The following is a 20270-nucleotide window of genomic DNA, read 5'->3' as shown; positions in this document are numbered from 1 at the left end:
ACAGGCCAGTAATACAGCTACAGATACAGGTCAGTAATACAGCCACAGATACAGGTCAGTAATACAGCCACAGATATAGGTCAGTTATTTCTTCCATATGTTAAGTGTATTACACAATGCTAATCAGATGGGGAAACTGTCCTGAGGTACAATTGGAGGCAGGGATTTTACCAAGAGCGTGTGAGATCGACGGAGACATAAAGTATCTGTTGTTAGTTGAGAATTGAACACTTCCTCCCCCATGGTAGCTTTTAGATTACTGGTAAAGATAGCTAGAGAGAGTAGAAGTATATTGAGAGTAAAAGCATTTTGTGTAATGCGCTCCTGTGTTCCCATCAGGTATCTGGTATGGTATCCTGGAGGGGATCGGCGTGCTGGCTGTCATCACCAACGCCTTCGTCATCGCCATCACCTCCGACTACATCCCCCGCTTCGTTTACGCGTTCAGATACGGACCCTGTGTGGACAAGGAGTACCACCACGAGAAGTAGGTCCAATTTCTCCAGTCAGAGTATACCTTGTGTTGTCTGTTCGTTAAAGAATGCCCTGACCATTCTACAGGGATACTTTGTGTTGCAATATGAGTTGGTTGTTGTGGCTCCGTTGGTAAGAGTCCAGAGCTTTTTTTTTATTAGAGCGAATTTGTAACAGGAAATACATTTATTTTCATTACAGAATGAAAAATAGATTTTTTGTGTTGATACATGTAACTTAATGTAAAATCGACATATCACAAAATGCCGAGCAACCTTGAGGGAATCTTATTTGAGTCAGAAAAGAATGTTCATGTGATAGGTGAGATATACAAAACTTTGCAGAGAGCTTATCCAACTGACAATCTCTTAAAAAATAATATAAACAATTGGAATCAAGACTTAAAATAACTGATGTTGGCTCAAGATGGAGGAAAAGTTGGAGCCTGTCACATTCTGATCTTTATTTCCTTTGTTTTGTCATTATTTAGGATGGTCAGGGCGTGAGTTGGGGTGGGCAGTCTATGTTTGTTTTTCTATGATTTCGGGATTTCTATGTTTCGGCCTAGTATGATTCTCAATCAGAGGCAGGTGTCATTAGTTGTCTCTGATTGAGAATCATACTTAGGTAGCCTGAGTTTCACTGTTTGTTTGTGGGTGTTTGTTTCCGTGTCTGTGTTTGTTCACCACACGGTACTGTTTTGTTTTTCGTTCTTTTCACGTTTATTGTTTTTGTATCAGTTGTGTTCATGTTGAGTATTTCTTATTAAAAGAACCTTGGACACTTACCACGCTGCATATTGGTCCTCCGATCCTTCTCGCCTCTCTTCTTCAGACTAACCATTACAGAGCCTACCTAATGAAATGAGAGTTATTAACTAGCTTAACCCAGTATAAACTCATGTATAGCATTTATTATACAACAGACTCAATTCAGAAATTCTACAGCACAACGGCAGAGTCATTTCTTAAGTGTAAGACTTCAGTGACTCCATAATCCATGCCATCTGGGAATCCTGCCTTCAAACTCAGTGCCTCTAAGCTTGACATCATGGGAAAATCAAAAGAAATCAGCCAAGACCTCAGAAAAAAAAGTGTAGACCTCCACAAGTCTGGTTCATCATTGGGAGCAATTTCCAAACGCCTGAAGTTACCACGTTCATCTATACAAACAATAGCACGCACGTATGAACAGCATGGGACCACGCAGCTGTCATACCGCTCAGGAAGGAGACGCGTTCTGTCTCCAAGAGATTAACGTAATTTGGTGTGAAAAGTGCAAATCAATCCCAGAACCACAGCAAAGTACCTTGCAAAGATGCTGGAGGAAACAGGGACAAAAGTATCTATATCCACAGTAAAACAAGTCCTATATTGACATAACCTGAAAGGCCGCTCAGCAAGAAAGATGCCACTGCTCCAAAACCACCGTAAAAAAGCCAAACTACGGTTTGCAACTGCACATGGGGGCAAAGATTGTACTTTTTGGAGAAATGTGCTCTGGTCTGATGAAACTAAAATAGAACTGTTTGGCCATAATGATCATCGTTATGTTTGGAGGAAAAAGGGGGAGGCTTCCAAGCAGGAGAACACCATCCCAACCATGAAGCACGGGGGTGGCAGCATCATGTTGTGGGGGTGCTTTGCTGCAGGAGGGACTGGTGCACTTCACAAAATAGATGGCATCAAGAGGAAGAAAAATGATGTGGATATATTGAAGCAACATCTCAAGACATCAGTCAGGAAGTTAAAGATTGGTCTTCCAAATGAACAATGACCCCAAGCATACTTCCAAAGTTGTGGCAAAATGGCTTAAGGACAACAAAGTCAAGGTATTGGTGTCACAAAGCCCTGACCTCAATCCTATAGAACATTTGTTGGCTGAACTGAAAAAGCGTGTGCGAGCAAGGAGGCCTACAAACCTGACTCAGTTACACCAGCTCTGTCAGGACGAATGGACCAAGATTCACCCAACTTACTGTGGAAAGCTTGTGGAGGTTACCTGAAACGTTTGACCCAAGTTAAACAATTTAAAGGCAATGCTACCAAATAATAATTAAGTGTATGTAAACTTCTGACCCACTGGGAATTTGATGACAGCTGAAATGAATCGTTCTCTCTACTATTATTCTGAGATTTCACATTCTTAAAATAAATTGGTGATCCTAACTGACCTGAAACAGGGACTTTTTACTAGGATTAAATGTCAGGAATTGTGAAAAACTGTATTTGGCTAAGGTGTATGTAAACTTCCGACTTCAACTGTAAAACATGATTATAAATGAACGAACAATGATAACAAAACATTTACCACTGTGAGGTTTACAAACTCAAGAGATGTATGGTCTCTGTTCTATGATCACACCATACACTATTTTATTTCCATCTCTCATCACACAACAAAATGCCATTCCAGCTGAATCTGCTGGCTTGTTCCATGTCAGCTTTTAGTTTCTCCAATTTCTCCTGCTGGTTCCTGAGAGAGTGATGGCATTAGACTTGGAAATCAACAAAAAGACACACAAAACACAACAGTATTAATAATCTGATAAGCTATGCATAATTATATATGCATGTAAAAGCAAAGTTTGAAACCATGACAATTCCCACTCTCTCTTCACCTTGACTCTATGCCTCCAGGATACTTTTCTGCTGGGTTCCACAAAAATGAAAGCCCTGAAAAGCCTCCTCATTCTTTCGCCCAGTCTTCCCCTTTCGGCCCCAGGTTCCAAGAGGTGTTCCCAAGTCAGGTCATTTTCCCTTTGTTCCCCATGTCCTCCATTGCCACATGATAGGCACGTCACCTGATAGACACGTCACCTGATAGGCACGTCACCTGATAGGCAGGTCACCTGATAGGCAGGTCACCTGATAGGCACGTCACCTGATAGGCAGGTCACCTGATAGGCACGTCACCTGATAGGCAGGTCACCTGATAGGCACGTCACCTGATAGGCATGTCACCTGATAGGCACGTCACCTGATAGGCACGTCACCTGATAGGCAGGTCACCTGATAGGCACGTCACCTGATAGGCAGGTCACCTGATAGGCACGTCACCTGATAGGCAGGTCACCTGATAGGCACGTCACCTGATAGGCAGGTCACCTGATAGGCAGGTCACCTGATAGGCACGTCACCTGATAGCCATCTGAACCCATCTATGATGTTAAAGTAGTTCCCAGACCCAACCCATCTATGATGTTTATAGGAGCTCCCAGACCCAACCCATCTATGATGTTAAAGTAGTTCCCAGACCAACCCATCTATGATGTTAAAGTAGTTCCCAGACCAACCCAACTATGATGTTTATAGGAGTTCCCAGACCCAACCCAACTATGATGTTAAAGTAGTTCCCAGACCAACCCAACTATGATGTTTATAGGAGTTCCCAGACCCAACCCAACTATGATGTTAAAGTAGTTCCCAGACCAACCCAACTATGATGTTAAAGTAGTTCCCAGACCCAACCCATCTATGATGTTAAAGTAGTTCCCAGACCAACCCATCTATGATGTTAAAGTAGCTCCCAGACCAACCCAACTATGATGTTAAAGTAGTTCCCAGACCAACCCAACTATGATGTTAAAGTAGTTCCCAGACCAACCCAACTATGATGTTTATAGGAGCTCCCAGACCCAATCCATCTATGATGTTTATAGGAGCTCCCAGACCCAACCCATCTGCATGTACAGTATGTCTACAGTGGAATCTAGTCTCTCTCTCTCGCTCCACTTCCTGTGTCATGGTGTCTTCACTTCCTGTGTCATGGTGTCTTCACTTCCTGTGTCATGGTGTCTTCACTCACCCATTATGCAGCTGGACCTCACTTCACGTGAGAACTATGCCCCCCCCCCCCCCCACAAGGAGAGACATGACGATCTTTACCACTGCAGGTACTGTTCAGAATAGTGTGTCTCTCAAACCAATACTTTTCCAACACCCTAACCTGGTGTCTCCTGATGTACACTCAATCTCCAGAATTCAACCCGTGCTCTTGGTTATATCTCTGCTTCCACCTGAGGATATACACACTGCAACACATGGGTCATTTCCTGAAAAACATAGACTCTCCTCTTATGGCAAGATCGCTAATTTGTGACATTTGAGAAACCGCATCCCCTGTACACCCATTGGTCTCCCAGTTACCAGTTACCAAGCAATATGACAGGAGTCCTCATGAACTGATATCCCAACAATGCTACTAAAGTAACCCCTGCTACTACTAACATGGCCCATGACTATAGTCTCCTTCAATTACGGTCCCTACAGAGACTGTTGTGAGAATAACTACTGCATGTAATCTGTTAAGTGTTCGCCGTCTGTTAGAAATTGGGAAAGAGATTAATGAGCTAGAAGAATATCCAACCGAACAAAACTCTGAGTCACTGGTTTCTTGAAAGTTTACCATTGTGTCTGAAATGCCACCACTATCTCTTCTACTCTCACCATGACCTTAATTTATGAGCCCCCACAGATCTCCACTGCAGTCACATTCCATCCCACTTAACAGCCCTATGTAAACATTCTGTCTCAAACACAGACCTCATTTGCACATACAGTGGGGCAAAAAAGTATTTAGTCAGCCACCAATTGTGCAAGTTCTCCCACTTAAAAAGATGAGAGAGGCCTGTAATTTTCATCATAGGTACACTTCAACTATGACAGACAAAATGAGAAAAAAAATCCAGAAAATCACATTGTAGGATTTTTTATGAATTTATTTGCAAATTATGGTGGAAAATAAGTATTTGGTCAATAACAAAAGTTTATCTCAATACTTTGTTATATACCCTTTGTTGGCAATGACAGAGGTCAAACGTTTTCTGTAAGTCTTCACAAGGTTTTCACACACTGTTGCTGTTTTTTTGGCCCATTCCTCCATGCAGATCTCCTCTAGAGCAGTGATGTTTTGGGGCTGTTGCTGGGCAACACGGACTTTCAACTCCCTCCAAAGATTTTCTATGGGGTTGAGATCTGGAGACTTGCTAGGCCACTCCAGGATCTTGAAATGCTTCTTACGAAGCCACTCCTTCGTTGCCCGGGCGGTGTGTTTGGGATCATTGTCATGCTGAAAGACCCAGCCACGTTTCATCTTCAATGCCCTTGCTGATGGAAGGAGGTTTTCACTCAAAATCTCACGATACATGGCCCCATTCATTCTTTCCTTTACACGGATCAGTTGTCCTGGTCCCCTTGCAGAAAAACAGCACCAAAGCATGATGTTTCCACCCCCATGCTTCACAGTAGGTATGGTGTTCTTTGGATGCAACTCAGCATTCTTTGTCCTCCAAACACGACGAGTTGAGTTTTTACCAGGACGAGTTGAGTTTTGAGGTTCACACACACTGTTTGTGGTCAAATTATTCCTACCATGCATTAAGACACGATCTGACGTCACCTTCCATGATAACCTCAAAAAGCACATATCAGAACAACAGTTTAGTTCAATGAATTTCTGTGTCAGGAAATCCAGACAAGCATTGACTATATGACAAATTATTACATGAACCTTTTCTTAATAAGATTAGTATATTTACCCAAAGACCAGGACCCCAGGGAACTGGTAATTCAAAAACAACATGTTAAATCAAAAATAAAACAAATTCGAATAACCAATCAATTTAGAATCACAACTCTTGATAACCCCCTAAGAAAATAGTATCTCCTAAAGCAATGGAAAAATAGAACAGAAACTGGTGTTTCTCATTCATTTTATAATTAAATCACACCTGTTTCCATCATTTCTAGTGAGATTGATCAGGCCTCACCAGAAACTCTGGATACAGGGCATTCGGCACCATTCAAATATTTCCTCTCCCTTTTCTTTCCCTGATCTTCCGAAACCATTTAAATAACTTTAAAAAAATCTCCATCCTTCTGCATACCTAATATAGAACTGAGTTGAAAAGACCCAATCCCAAATAAATCCCACAGTATCAACACCACTAACACCTATTCGTAACCAGTATGTTGTGTGTGCGTGCTGGTGAACCGTAGGTTCAGAACACACATGAATGGGCCTCACTTATCTGGAACTCTGTTTCCGGCCTAATCCAGATACTTTTATACTTCATCTGCCGAATATCACTAACTGCTTTCCCCAAGCCCACAGTCTCCGGGGACATTCCAATGAGAGATAATGAAACCCCCTCTTTTGGAAAAGAAAGTGTACATTTCGTTAGCATTCACTATGTTACATTTTAATCAGCAATCCAAAAGTATTAATTATAAACCAACCGTGATAATTGTAAATCCACTGTCCTTACTCCTATCATGAAATGTTTGTTTCAATCCACCAACATTTATGTATCTTTTATTTAGCGTGTACTATTCCCCTTACTCCATAGGGCATAAACCAACCTCTCTCCGTATTGATACTGCTACTACACATACATCAAACAGTGTTCAAATATCTTATTTTTCCTTTTTGTTTTTTAACTCACTAGCTTCTATAACTCTCCTCTTACAAAAACTCACTGCAACTGGGACTTGTGTCCCTTTTACAGACCTCACTAGGGAAATACCCCCACTAGGGACCTATCCTAATACGGAACCTACCCTACACTGTATTGTCACTCCTGACTCTCGCAGATAAAAACCTCCACTCGGGACCTATCCTTGAAGGAACCCACCCTACACCTTATATCAGCCTGGATCTCGCAGAGGAAAACCTCCACACGGGACCTATCCTTATGGAACCTACCCTATACCAGATATTTACGACCGGTCGTTAAACAATGGGCCTACCGAATTAATCTCAAGCTCTCCAGGTCCATGTCCTATAATTGTTCAGCCTACGATTCTCATCTCCCCAAGATGTCAAAATGAGCAGAAACAGGTACAGGAACTGTGCCTACCATGTTTGTTGTCAGCTCTGCTCCACTGATCTGGGCTCTCTGGTTCGACTACAAATCGAGGTGAATCCTGCCGACAACGCCATCTGTTGGGTTCCTATTTTCAGAGTAAATAACTCAACGAACACTAGAGAAGCTTAACCAAGTTAAATTCTTCCCAAAGGGTCGATACAGCTGCATTCAGACAAATTACATTTCACACAAGCACTGATATTTAACCCTTTCTCCATCGACTGAGTCTCCTCCTCCACATCTGAACAGCCAATGCACCTCTGTTGCTAGACAGAACCTTAGTGATATCTGTTCTTCCTCACTTCATCTGACCTGACTACCCCAAAGTGCTCACTCCTCACCAACTCAAGGCTGTCATGGTGATTGATACCAGACTGTGTCTCTTTTCTTCCCAGAGGATCCCTGATGGCTTAACAGTAACATATCCTGACAAAATGTAAACGTTATACATCACTCTCTCTCCCTCAGTGACATTGTTATGTTCTCAGCTCTCCAGACGTCTCTTTCACTGTTAGATACCATGCTTCTGAGTCTAACAAGAATCTAAGAACAAGAACAAGAATCTAACAAGAATCTAAGAACAAGAACAATAATCTAACAAGAATCTAAGAACAAGAACAAGAATCTAACAAGAATCTAAGAACAAGAACAAGAATCTAACAAGAATCTAAGAACAAGAACAAGAATCTAACAAGAATCTAAGAACAAGAACAAGAATCTAACAAGAATCTAAGAACAAGAACAAGAATCTAACAAGAATCTAAGAACAAGAACAAGAATCTAACAAGAATCTAAGAACAAGAACAAGAATTTAACAAGAATCTAAGAACAAGAACAAGAATCTAAGAACAAGAACAAGAATCTAAGAACAAGAACAAGAATCTAACAAGAATCTAAGAACAAGAACAAGAATCTAACAAGAATCTAAGAACAAGAACAAGAATCTAACAAGAATCTAAGAACAAGAACAAGAATCTAACAAGAATCTAAGAACAAGAACAAGAATCTAACAAGAATCTAAGAACAAGAACAAGAATCTAACAAGAATCTAAGAACAAGAACAAGAATCTAACAAGAATCTAAGAACAAGAACAAGAATCTAACAAGAATCTAAGAACAAGAACAAGAATCTAACAAGAATCTAAGAACAAGAACAAGAATCTAACAAGAATCTAAGAACAAGAACAAGAATCTAACAAGAATCTAAGAACAAGAACAAGAATCTAACAAGAATCTAAGAACAAGAACAAGAATCTAACAAGAATCTAAGAACAAGAACAAGAATCTAACAAGAATCTAAGAACAAGAACAAGAATCTAACAAGAATCTAAGAACAAGAATCTAACAAGAATCTAAGAACAAGAATCTAACAAGAATCTAAGAACAAGAACAAGAATCTAACAATACTAAACAAAAAAATATAAACGCAACATGCAATCATTTCAAAGATTTTACTGAGTTACAGTCAATTGAAATCAGTCAATTAAAATACATTCATTAGGCCTTACACTAAGAATAGAGTTGATGTGTCTGTTGTCGGGTTGAATGAACTGGTTATCGAGATTTACCACCCAAAACCACTCCCTTTTCCTGGGATGAATAACTGTGAGAAACCAGTCAATTATAATAAATTATTTATATGAACAGCGTGACGTGAAATGGAACTGTTAAATTATATGCAAAGTGTAAATCTGGATTCTCTTCGGCCTTCTCTCTGGTCACTGCATGATGAATTATCAACGCTCAGGGTGGGGACTGACTGCCCATCTCAGTATGTCATTACGGTAACTTTTTCTATTGTGAGAGGCAGACCTACGTAGGCATGCTACAGTAATATAAAGACCAAATGTGTGTCTAATTGACCCATTTCCATCTGGTTTTCAGGGGTCAAGATACTTTATTTTTTTTTTAATTGCAGCTGCAGAGTTTTAAAACACTCCTATATCGTTGCTTTAAATCAGTGCATAATCTCAGTCTTTCTCTCTCTCCGTCAACTCCATTCAAATATCATTCAAAATAGATAATGCTGTTCTAGATTGATATATAGGCCTATAAATAGATGTCTTAGCCTACCTCTTTCAGGTAATAAATTCAATGCCGTATTAGCCTTATATTTAGCTAAATAACGATGGGTTATGTATAATAATCTCCTAATTTATAGCCTCTGTCTCTTGCGCAATACCCACACACCTGTGCTCCGCTGGCCTCTCTCCTTAAACAACGCTCCTTAACTCTTGGAGTCCCATGCAGGAAAAGCTAGACTAGAATAGCTTGCTGGACATCATTTTTTAAATAATTTTGTTTACCAATAGACTATTCGAAAAGGGTTGTAAAGCTCTTGTTTGCTAAATGTTAAAAAACTTGAGAGGAATGTATATCTTCCTCAACGAGGACTATCCTGAAGCTGTACTCCAGAAGAGGAAAGAACTGAGCCATGAAAACTGCCAGAGGGCATGGGGACATTGCTTACATACGCTATGACAGGCTTATTGCCCACTCTCCCTCCCAGAAGCCTGGAATAGATGAGGGAGCCAAGCCTATGGGTTCATAGCTTCAACCCTCCAGCACACACACACACACCAATTGATTAATGGCCTGCTGAATGTATATATTTTTTTTATCTTCCTTTGTTTTGCTCTTTTCCATATTATGTCTCTCTCTGATAAGCTACCCAGGAAAGGGCTGAAAAATAGCTCATATTAATATATGTAGCCTTAGAAATAAGGTTCATGAAATCAATAACTTGCTAACATCTGTGGCATTGGGTTGTGTGAAGAAACTGCACATTTTAGAGTGGCCTTTTATTGTCCCCAGCACAAGGTGCACCTGTGTAATTATCATGATGTTTAATCAGCTTATTGATATGCCACACCTGTCAGGTGGATGTATTATCTTGGCAAAGGAAAAATGCTCACTAAACAGGGAGGTGAACACATTTTTGCTAAATATTTTAAAGAAATACTCTTTATGGGCGAATGGAAAATTTGTGTTATCTTTTGTTTCAGCTCATGAAACACGGGACCAACACTTTACATGTTGTGATTATATTTTTGTTCAGTGCAGATTCCCGTGTGAATAATGATCTGTGAAAGGTGTATATAAATAGTAAGGAGGACAGGTCCCAAACTCAAACCCTGCGGGACACCTGTAGTTATATTGAGGTAACATGACACCATCAGAAAGCACACGTTTCTGTCCTGTCTGACAGATAGTTCCCAAACCATTTGCAAGACGCCTGGTCGAGTCCCGTTTCAGACAACCTTTGAATGAGTAGGGGTTGGTCGACAGTATCAAAGGCCTTGGATAGGTCTATAAATATGGCAGCACAGGTATACCTATGATCTAAGCAATTTAACACAGTTGAAACGGTGCTAAAAACGAGACTGGTAAGAATATAGTTTTAAAAAATTAAAAAGTTCTTAGCTGAGAGTTTGTGATTCTAATGTTGTGGCAAAACAAGATACAGTAGTTATCTAGGTCAGAAGGAGGTGCCGCCTTCCTGATCTTAGGGATAGCACCAGAAGCAATTTTTCAATAAAAAATGTGGGGTCAAAGGTTATACAATGAGGTGGGCAGAAAGCTGCAGTGGAAAGGGATCAAGATAATCAACTCCTGTGGATTTTTTTTTTACATAGCATTTTTGCAAGGCACTTGACATAAAATGGTCTGCTGCTATCTCATTTAGCTATTTGCGCCTTGTGGTTGTTGTGGATGGCTGTTCACAAATGTATATGTGTATTTTTTTAATATTTTTTTTTGCCCCTTTTTCTCCCCAATTTCGTAGTGTCCAATTGTTTTTAGTAGCTACTATCTTGTCTCATCGCTACAACTCCCGTACGGGCTCGGGAGAGACGAAGGTTGAAAGTCATGCATCCTCCGATACACAACCCAACCAAGCCGCACTGCTTCTTAACACAGCGCGCATCCATCCTAGAAGCCAATGTGTCAGAGGAAACACTGGCAACCTTGGCTAGCGCGCACTGCGCCCGGCCCGCCACAGGAGTCGCTGGTGTGCGATGAGACAAGGACATCCCTACCGACCAAGCCCTCCCTAACCCGGACGACGCTAGGCCAATTGTGCGTCGCCCAACGGACCTCCCGGTCGCGGCCGGTTACGACAGAGCCTGGGCGCGAACACAGGGTTTCTGATGGCACAGCTGGCGCTACAGTACAGCGCCCTTAACCACTGCGCCACCCTGTATTTTAACACAATACTGGTTGAACTGAACAAGTTATCTATCAATCATCGACCAGTGGAAAGACAGTGAAAAATGCGCTCTTGCAATGACGGCGATGTGCGGATCCTAGTCTATGGAATAAAAGTTTGCAATTAAAGTTAGCAATGAGCCCAATCAGTCCTCCATGACAACAAAATCATAAACAACAGAGTAGGCAAATAAATTACATTACTGAGCTTAGGTAATCCAAAAAGTTACGTAAATGGACAAGTAACTTAGTAACTGTTATGGATTGCATTTAGAAAGTAACCTACCCTGCATAATTCTACAGCAACATTAGTCTCTTGTGACAGCTAGTTAGAGCACACAAGGTTCCTTGGTTCATGTCTTCCAGTTTGTCTTGGTTTCTGAGCCCCGTCTCTCTCCCTGTCAGGTGTCTGCGAGGCTACATGAACAGCAGTCTGTCGGTGTTCGACATGGGCGAACGCTGGAACGTGAGTGAGGAGAGTAGATACTGCAGGTACAGAGACTACAGAGCCTCTCCCTGGAGCACAGTACCATACGACTTCACTCTGCAGTTCTGGCACGTCCTGGCTGCAAGACTAGCCTTCATCATCGTCTTCGAGGTACATCAGCACGTCCATGCTCTGTCTGTCTCGATCTCGATTTCTGTCTCTGTCTTGATCTCTGTCTCTGTCTCAGACACTCATTAGGTGTTTCAGGCAGTGTTTTTTTTTTATTTTATCTTTATTTAACTTGGCAAGTCAGTTAAGAACTAAATCAAATTTTCAATGACGGCCTAGGAACAGTGAGTTAACTGCGTGTTCAGGGGCAGAACGACAGATTTGTACCTTGTCAGCTTGGGGGTTTGAACTTGCAACCTTCCAGTTACTAGTCCAACACTCTAACCACTAGGCTACGCTGCCACCCCTATACTCTAACCACTAGGCTACGCTGCCACCTCTACACTCTAACCACTAGGCTACCCTGCCGCCCCTACACTCTAACCACTAGGCTACCCTGCCACCTCTACGCTCTAACCACTAGGCTACGCTGCCACCTCTACACTCTAACCACTAGGCTACGCTGCCACCTCCACGCTCTAACCACTAGGCTACCCTGCCACCTCTACACTCTAACCACTAGGCTACCTGCCACCTCTACACTCTAACCACTAGGCTACGCTGCCACCTCCATGCTCTAACCACTAGGCTACCCTGCCACCCCTACACTCTAACCACTAGGCTACCCTGCCACCTCTACACTCTAACCACTAGGCTACCCTGCCACCTCCACACTCTAACCACTAGGCTACGCTGCCACCTCTACACTCTAACCACTAGGCTACCCTGCCGCCCCTACACTCTAACCACTAGGCTACGCTGCCACCTCCATGCTCTAACCACTAGGCTACCCTGCCACCTCTACACTCTAACCACTAGGCTACGCTGCCACCTCCACGCTCTAACCACTAGGCTACCCTGCCACCTCTACGCTCTAACCACTAGGCTACGCTGCCGCCTCTACGCTCTAACGTCTAGGCTACGCTGCCGCCTCTACACTCTAACCACTAGGCTACGCTGCCGCCCCTACACTCTAACTACTAGGCTACCCTGCCACCTCCACACTCTAACCACTAGGCTACGCTGCCGCCCCTACACTCTAACCACTAGGCTACCCTGACACCTCTACACTCTAACCACTAGGCTACCTGCCGCCTCTACACTCTAACCACTAGGCTACCCTGCCGCCCCTACACTCTAACCACTAGGCTACCTGCCACCTCTACACTCTAACCACTAGGCTACCCTGCCGCCCCTACACTCTAAACACTAGGCTACGCTGCCACCTCAAATGCTCTAACCACTAAGCTACGCTGCCACTTCCACGCTCTAACCACTAGGCTACCCTGCCACCTCTACGCTCTAACCACTAGGCTACGCTGCCGCCTCTACACTCTAACCACTAGGCTACCCTGCCGCCCCTACACTCTAACCACTAGGCTACCTGCCACCTCTACACTCTAACCACTAGGCTACCCTGCCGCCCCTACACTCTAACCACTAGGCTACGCTGCCACCTCCATGCTCTAACCACCAGGCTACCCTGCCACCTCTACACTCTAACCACTAAGCTACGCTGCCACCTCCACGCTCTAACCACTAGGCTACCCTGCCGCCCCTACACTCTAACCACTAGGCTACGCTGCCACCTCCACGCTCTAACCACTAGGCTACCCTGCCACCTCTACACTCTAACCACTAGGCTACCTGCCACCTCTACACTCTAACCACTAGGCTACGCTGCCACCTCCATGCTCTAACCACTAGGCTACCCTGCCGCCCCTACACTCTAACCACTAGGCTACCCTGCCACCTCTACACTCTAACCACTAGGCTACCCTGCCACCTCCACACTCTAACCACTAGGCTACGCTGCCACCTCTACACTCTAACCACTAGGCTACCCTGCCACCTCTACACTCTAACCACTAGGCTACCCTGCCACCTCCACACTCTAACCACTAGGCTACGCTGCCGCCTCTACGCTCTAACCACTAGGCTACGCTGCCGCCTCTACACTCTAACCACTAGGCTACGCTGCCGCCCCTACACTCTAACTACTAGGCTACCCTGCCACCTCTACACTCTAACCACTAGGCTACGCTGCCGCCCCTACACTCTAACCACTAGGCTACCCTGACACCTCTACACTCTAACCACTAGGCTACCTGCCGCCTCTACACTCTAACCACTAGGCTACCCTGCCGCCCCTACACTCTAACCACTAGGCTACCTGCCACCTCTACACTCTAACCACTAGGCTACCCTGCCACCTCTACGCTCTAACCACTAGGCTACGCTGCCGCCTCTACGCTCTAACCACTAGGCTACGCTGCCGCCTCTACACTCTAACCACTAGGCTACGCTGCCGCCCCTACACTCTAACCACTAGGCTACCCTGCCACCTCTACACTCTAACCACTAGGCTACGCTGCCGCCCCTACACTCTAACCACTAGGCTACCCTGACACCTCTACACTCTAACCACTAGGCTACCTGCCGCCTCTACACTCTAACCACTAAGCTACCCTGCCGCCCCTACACTCTAACCACTAGGCTACCTGCCACCTCTACACTCTAACCACTAGGCTACCCTGCCGCCCCTACACTCTAACCACTAGGCTACGCTGCCACCTCCATGCTCTAACCACTAGGCTACCCTGCCACCTCTACACTCTAACCACTAAGCTACGCTGCCACCTCCACGCTCTAACCACTAGGCTACCCTGCCACCTCTACGCTCTAACCACTAGGCTACGCTGCCGCCTCTACGCTCTAACCACTAGGCTACACTGCCGCCTCTACACTCTAACCACTAGGCTACGCTGCCGCCCCTACACTCTAACCACTAGGCTACCCTGCCACCTCTACACTCTAACCACTAGGCTACGCTGCCGCCCCTCCACTCTAACCACTAGGCTACCCTGCCACCTCTACACTCTAACCACTAGGCTACCCTGCCACCTCTACACTCTAACCACTAGGCTACGCTGCCGCCCCTCCACTCTAACCACTAGGCTACCCTGCCACCTCTACACTCTAACCACTAGGCTACGCTGCCGCCCCTCCACTCTAACCACTAGGCTACCCTGCCACCTCTACACTCTAACCACTAGGCTACCCTGCCACCTCTACACTCTAACCACTAGGCTACGCTGCCGCCCCTACACTCTAACCACTAGGCTACCCTGCCACCTCTACACTCTAACCACTAGGCTACCCTGCCACCTCTACACTCTAACCACTAGGCTACGCTGCCGCCCCTACACTCTAACCACTAGGCTACCCTGCCACCTCTACACTCTAACCACTAGGCTACCCTGCCACCTCTACACTCTAACCACTAGGCTACGCTGCCGCCCCTCCACTCTAACCACTAGGCTACCCTGCCACCTCTACACTCTAACCACTAGGCTACGCTGCCGCCCCTACACTCTAACCACTAGGCTACCCTGCCACCTCTACACTCTAACCACTAGGCTACGCTGCCTCCCCTCCACTCTAACCACTAGGCTACCCTGCCACCTCTACACTCTAACCACTAGGCTACCCTGCCACCTCTACACTCTAACCACTAGGCTACGCTGCCGCCCCTCCACTCTAACCACTAGGCTACCCTGCCACCTCTACACTCTAACCACTAGGCTACGCTGCCGCCCCTACACTCTAACCACTAGGCTACCCTGCCACCTCTACACTCTAACCACTAGGCTACCCTGCCACCTCTACACTCTAACCACTAGGCTACGCTGCCGCCCCTCCACTCTAACCACTAGGCTACCCTGCCACCTCTACACTCTAACCACTAGGCTACGCTGCCGCCCCTACACTCTAACCACTAGGCTACGCTGCCGCCCCTACACTCTAACCACTAGGCTACCCTGCCGCCCCTACACTCTAACCACTAGGCTACCTGCCACCTCTACACTCTAACCACTAGGCTACCCTGACACCTCTACACTCTAACCACTAGGCTACGCTGCCGCCCCTACACTCTAACCACTAGGCTACCCTGACACCTCTACACTCTAACCACTAGGCTACCTGCCGCCTCTACACTCTAACCACTAAGCTACCCTGCCGCCCCTACACTCTAACCACTAGGCTACCTGCCACCTCTACACTCTAACCACTAGGCTACCCTGCCGCCCCTACACTCTAACCACTAGGCTACGCTGCCACCTCCATGCTCTAACCACTAGGCTACCCTGCCACCTCTACACTCTAACCACTAAGCTACGCTGCCACCTCCACGCTCTAACCACTAGGCTACCCTGCCACCTCTACGCTCTAACCACTAGGCTACGCTGCCGCCTCTACGCTCTAACCACTAGGCTACACTGCCGCCTCTACACTCTAACCACTAGGCTACGCTGCCGCCCCTACACTCTAACCACTAGGCTACCCTGCCGCCCCTACACTCTAACCACTAGGCTACCTGCCACCTCTACACTCTAACCACTAGGCTACCCTGACACCTCTACACTCTAACCACTAGGCTACGCTGCCGCCCCTACACTCTAACCACTAGGCTACCCTGACACCTCTACACTCTAACCACTAGGCTACCTGCCGCCTCTACACTCTAACCACTAAGCTACCCTGCCGCCCCTACACTCTAACCACTAGGCTACCTGCCACCTCTACACTCTAACCACTAGGCTACCCTGCCGCCCCTACACTCTAACCACTAGGCTACGCTGCCACCTCCATGCTCTAACCACTAGGCTACCCTGCCACCTCTACACTCTAACCACTAAGCTACGCTGCCACCTCCACGCTCTAACCACTAGGCTACCCTGCCGCCTCTACGCTCTAACCACTAGGCTACGCTGCCGCCCCTACACTCTAACCACTAGGCTACCCTGCCACCTCTACACTCTAACCACTAGGCTACGCTGCCGCCCCTCCACTCTAACCACTAGGCTACCTGCCACCTCTACACTCTAACCACTAGGCTACCCTGCCGCCCCTACACTCTAACCACTAGGCTACGCTGCCACCTCCATGCTCTAACCACTAGGCTACCCTGCCACCTCTACACTCTAACCACTAAGCTACGCTGCCACCTCCACGCTCTAACCACTAGGCTACGCTGCCGCCTCTACGCTCTAACCACTAGGCTACACTGCCGCCTCTACACTCTAACCACTAGGCTACGCTGCCGCCCCTACACTCTAACCACTAGGCTACCCTGCCACCTCTACACTCTAACCACTAGGCTACCCTGCCACCTCTACACTCTAACCACTAGGCTACCCTGCCGCCCCTACACTCTAACCACTAGGCTACGCTGCCGCCCCTACACTCTAACCACTAGGCTACCCTGCCACCTCTACACTCTAACCACTAGGCTACCCTGCCACCTCTACACTCTAACCACTAGGCTACCCTGCCACCTCTACACTCTAACCACTAGGCTACGCTGCCGCCTCTACACTCTAACCACTAGGCTACCCTGCCACCTCTACACTCTAACCACTAGGCTACCCTGCCACCTCTACACTCTAACCACTAGGCTACCTGCCACCTCTACACTCTAACCACTAGGCTACCCTGCCGCCTCTACACTCTAACCACTAGGCTACCCTGCCACCTCTACACTCTAACCACTAGGCTACCTGCCACCTCTACACTCTAACCACTAGGCTACCCTGCCGCCCCTACACTCTAACCACTAGGCTACGCTGCCGCCTCTACACTCTAACCACTAGGCTACCCTGCCACCTCTACACTCTAACCACTAGGCTACCCTGCCACCTCTACACTCTAACCACTAGGCTACCCTGCCGCCCCTACACTCTAACCACTAGGCTACGCTGCCGCCTCTACACTCTAACCACTAGGCTACCCTGCCACCTCTACACTCTAACCACTAGGCTACCCTGCCACCTCTACACTCTAACCACTAGGCTACCCTGCCACCTCTACACTCTAACCACTAGGCTACCCTGCCACCTCTACACTCTAACCACTAGGCTACGCTGCCACCTCTACACTCTAACCACTAGGCTACCCTGCCACCTCTACACTCTAACCACTAGGCTACGCTGCCACCTCTACACTCTAACCACTAGGCTACCCTGCCGCCCCTACACTCTAACCACTAGGCTACGCTGCCACCTCTACACTCTAACCACTAGGCTACCCTGCCACCTCTACACTCTAACCACTAGGCTACCCTGCCACCTCTACACTCTAACCACTAGGCTACCCTGACACCTCTACACTCTAACCACTAGGCTACCCTGACACCTCTACACTCTAACCACTAGGCTACGCTGCCGCCCCTACACTCTAACCACTAGGCTACCCTGCCACCTCTACACTCTAACCACTAGGCTACCCTGACACCTCTACACTCTAACCACTAGGCTACCCTGCCACCTCTACACTCTAACCACTAGGCTACCCTGACACCTCTACACTCTAACCACTAGGCTACCCTGACACCTCTACACTCTAACCACTAGGCTACGCTGCCGCCCCAGTATGATTCAATGACCTGAAAATCAGAAATACATTACCCCGGCTCTGTACCTTCACATGCTGCTGAGAATCGAGAGGTTGGCTTGCAACCTGAGGTTTAGCAGTCCTCTGGGGATTCTAGATATCCCAGATGCTATGTCCTGCCCATGTTCCCTTAAGCCAGGAACCTATGCCTTAAAACCCATCACATCTCACATCTCCCTCACTAGCTTTAAGCACTAGCTGTCAGAGCAGTTTACAGATCACTGCACCTGTACTTAGCCTATCTGTAAACATCCCATCTATCTACCTCATCCCCATACTGTATTTATTTATCTTGCTCCTTTGCACCCCAGTATCTCTACTTGTACATTCATCTTCTGCCTATCTACCATTCCAGTGTTTAATTGCTATATCGTAATTACTTCGCCACCATGGCCTATTTATTGCCTTAACTCCCTTATCTTACCTCATTTGCACTCACTGTATATAGACTTTTTGTTTTCTTTTGTTCTACTGTATTATTGACTGTATGTTTTGTTTACTCCATGTGTAACTCTGTGTTGTTGTGTGTGTCGAATTGCTACGCTTTATCTTGGCCAGGTCACAGTTGCAAATGAGAACTTGTTCTCAACTGGCCTACCTGGTTAAATAAAGGTGTTCTCAACTAGCCTACCTGGTTAAATAAAGGTGTTCTCAACTAGCCTACCTGATTAAATAAAGGTGTTCTCAACTAGCCTACCTGGTTAAATAAAGGTGTTCTCAACTAGCCTACCTGGTTAAATAAAGGTGTTCTCAACTAGCCTACCTGGTTAAATAAAGGTGTTCTCAACTAGCCTACCTGGTTAAATAAAGGTGAAATAAAAAATGAAATAAAAATCAAGAGAGTTTATGTTTGCCTGAGTTGATTTTCTGTCATCTGAAAATGACAATGGATAATAAAGTCTTGTTTTTTTCTCTCTCCATTTCCTCCCTCAGCACCTGGTGTTTGGCATCAAGTCGTTCATCGCGTACCTGATCCCAGACATGCCCAAGAGTCTGTGTGACCGCATGCGGCGGGAGAAGTACCTGATGCAGGAGATGATGTATGAAGCAGAGTTGGAGCACCTGCAGAAGGAGAGGAAGAAGAACGGCAGGAGATATCACCACGAGTGGCCTTAGTGTTAGTCATGTTACGTCCCCCTGTACTACATACAGTAGTCTGCACAGCTAAATCATACACACACACACACACACAAAACACTTAATACACACACCAACACACACACAAAAATATGCACTCAGATCACATGTTCCCTTCTGTACACCAAAGAGGCCCTCTTCTGTCTCCAGACCTGAGGCCTGTTACTGTACCCCGTACCTGTCCCCGGCTCCCATCTCTGTTACTGTCCCCCGTACCTGTCCCCGGCTCCCATCTCTGTTACTGTACCCCGTACCTGTCCCCGGCTCCCATCTCTGTTACTGTCCCCCGTACCTGTCCCCGGCTCCCATCTCTGTTACTGTCCCCCGTACCTGTCCCCGGCTCCCATCTCTGTTACTGTACCCCGTACCTGTCCCCTCCTCCCATCTCTGTTACTGTACCCCGTACCTGTCCCCGGCTCCCATCTCTGTTACTGTCCCCCGTACCTGTCCCCTCCTCCCATCTCTGTTACTGTCCCCCGTACCTGTCCCCTGCTCCCATCTCTGTTACTGTCCCCCGTACCTGTCCCCTCCTCCCAT

General features: G+C 46.4%; 1 protein-coding gene across 1 annotated transcript; it reads left to right on the top strand.

The window, feature by feature from the left end:
- Positions 1–339: 339 nt before the first annotated feature.
- On the top strand, positions 340–19927 carry LOC139400977 (anoctamin-3-like; the record flags this gene model as incomplete). The annotated part of the gene is made up of 3 exons (XM_071145500.1): positions 340–487; positions 11954–12146; positions 19530–19927. Coding segments are annotated over 3 exons (524 nt in total), but the record flags the coding sequence as incomplete, so codon positions are not given.
- Between the last annotated feature and the right edge of the window lie 343 nt (positions 19928–20270).

Source organism: Oncorhynchus clarkii, unplaced genomic scaffold (assembly GCF_045791955.1).
Source record: "Oncorhynchus clarkii lewisi isolate Uvic-CL-2024 unplaced genomic scaffold, UVic_Ocla_1.0 unplaced_contig_7059_pilon_pilon, whole genome shotgun sequence".
In the NCBI taxonomy this organism is placed as follows: Eukaryota; Metazoa; Chordata; class Actinopteri; order Salmoniformes; family Salmonidae; genus Oncorhynchus; species Oncorhynchus clarkii.
This window is presented reverse-complemented; position numbering and strand designations above follow the sequence as displayed.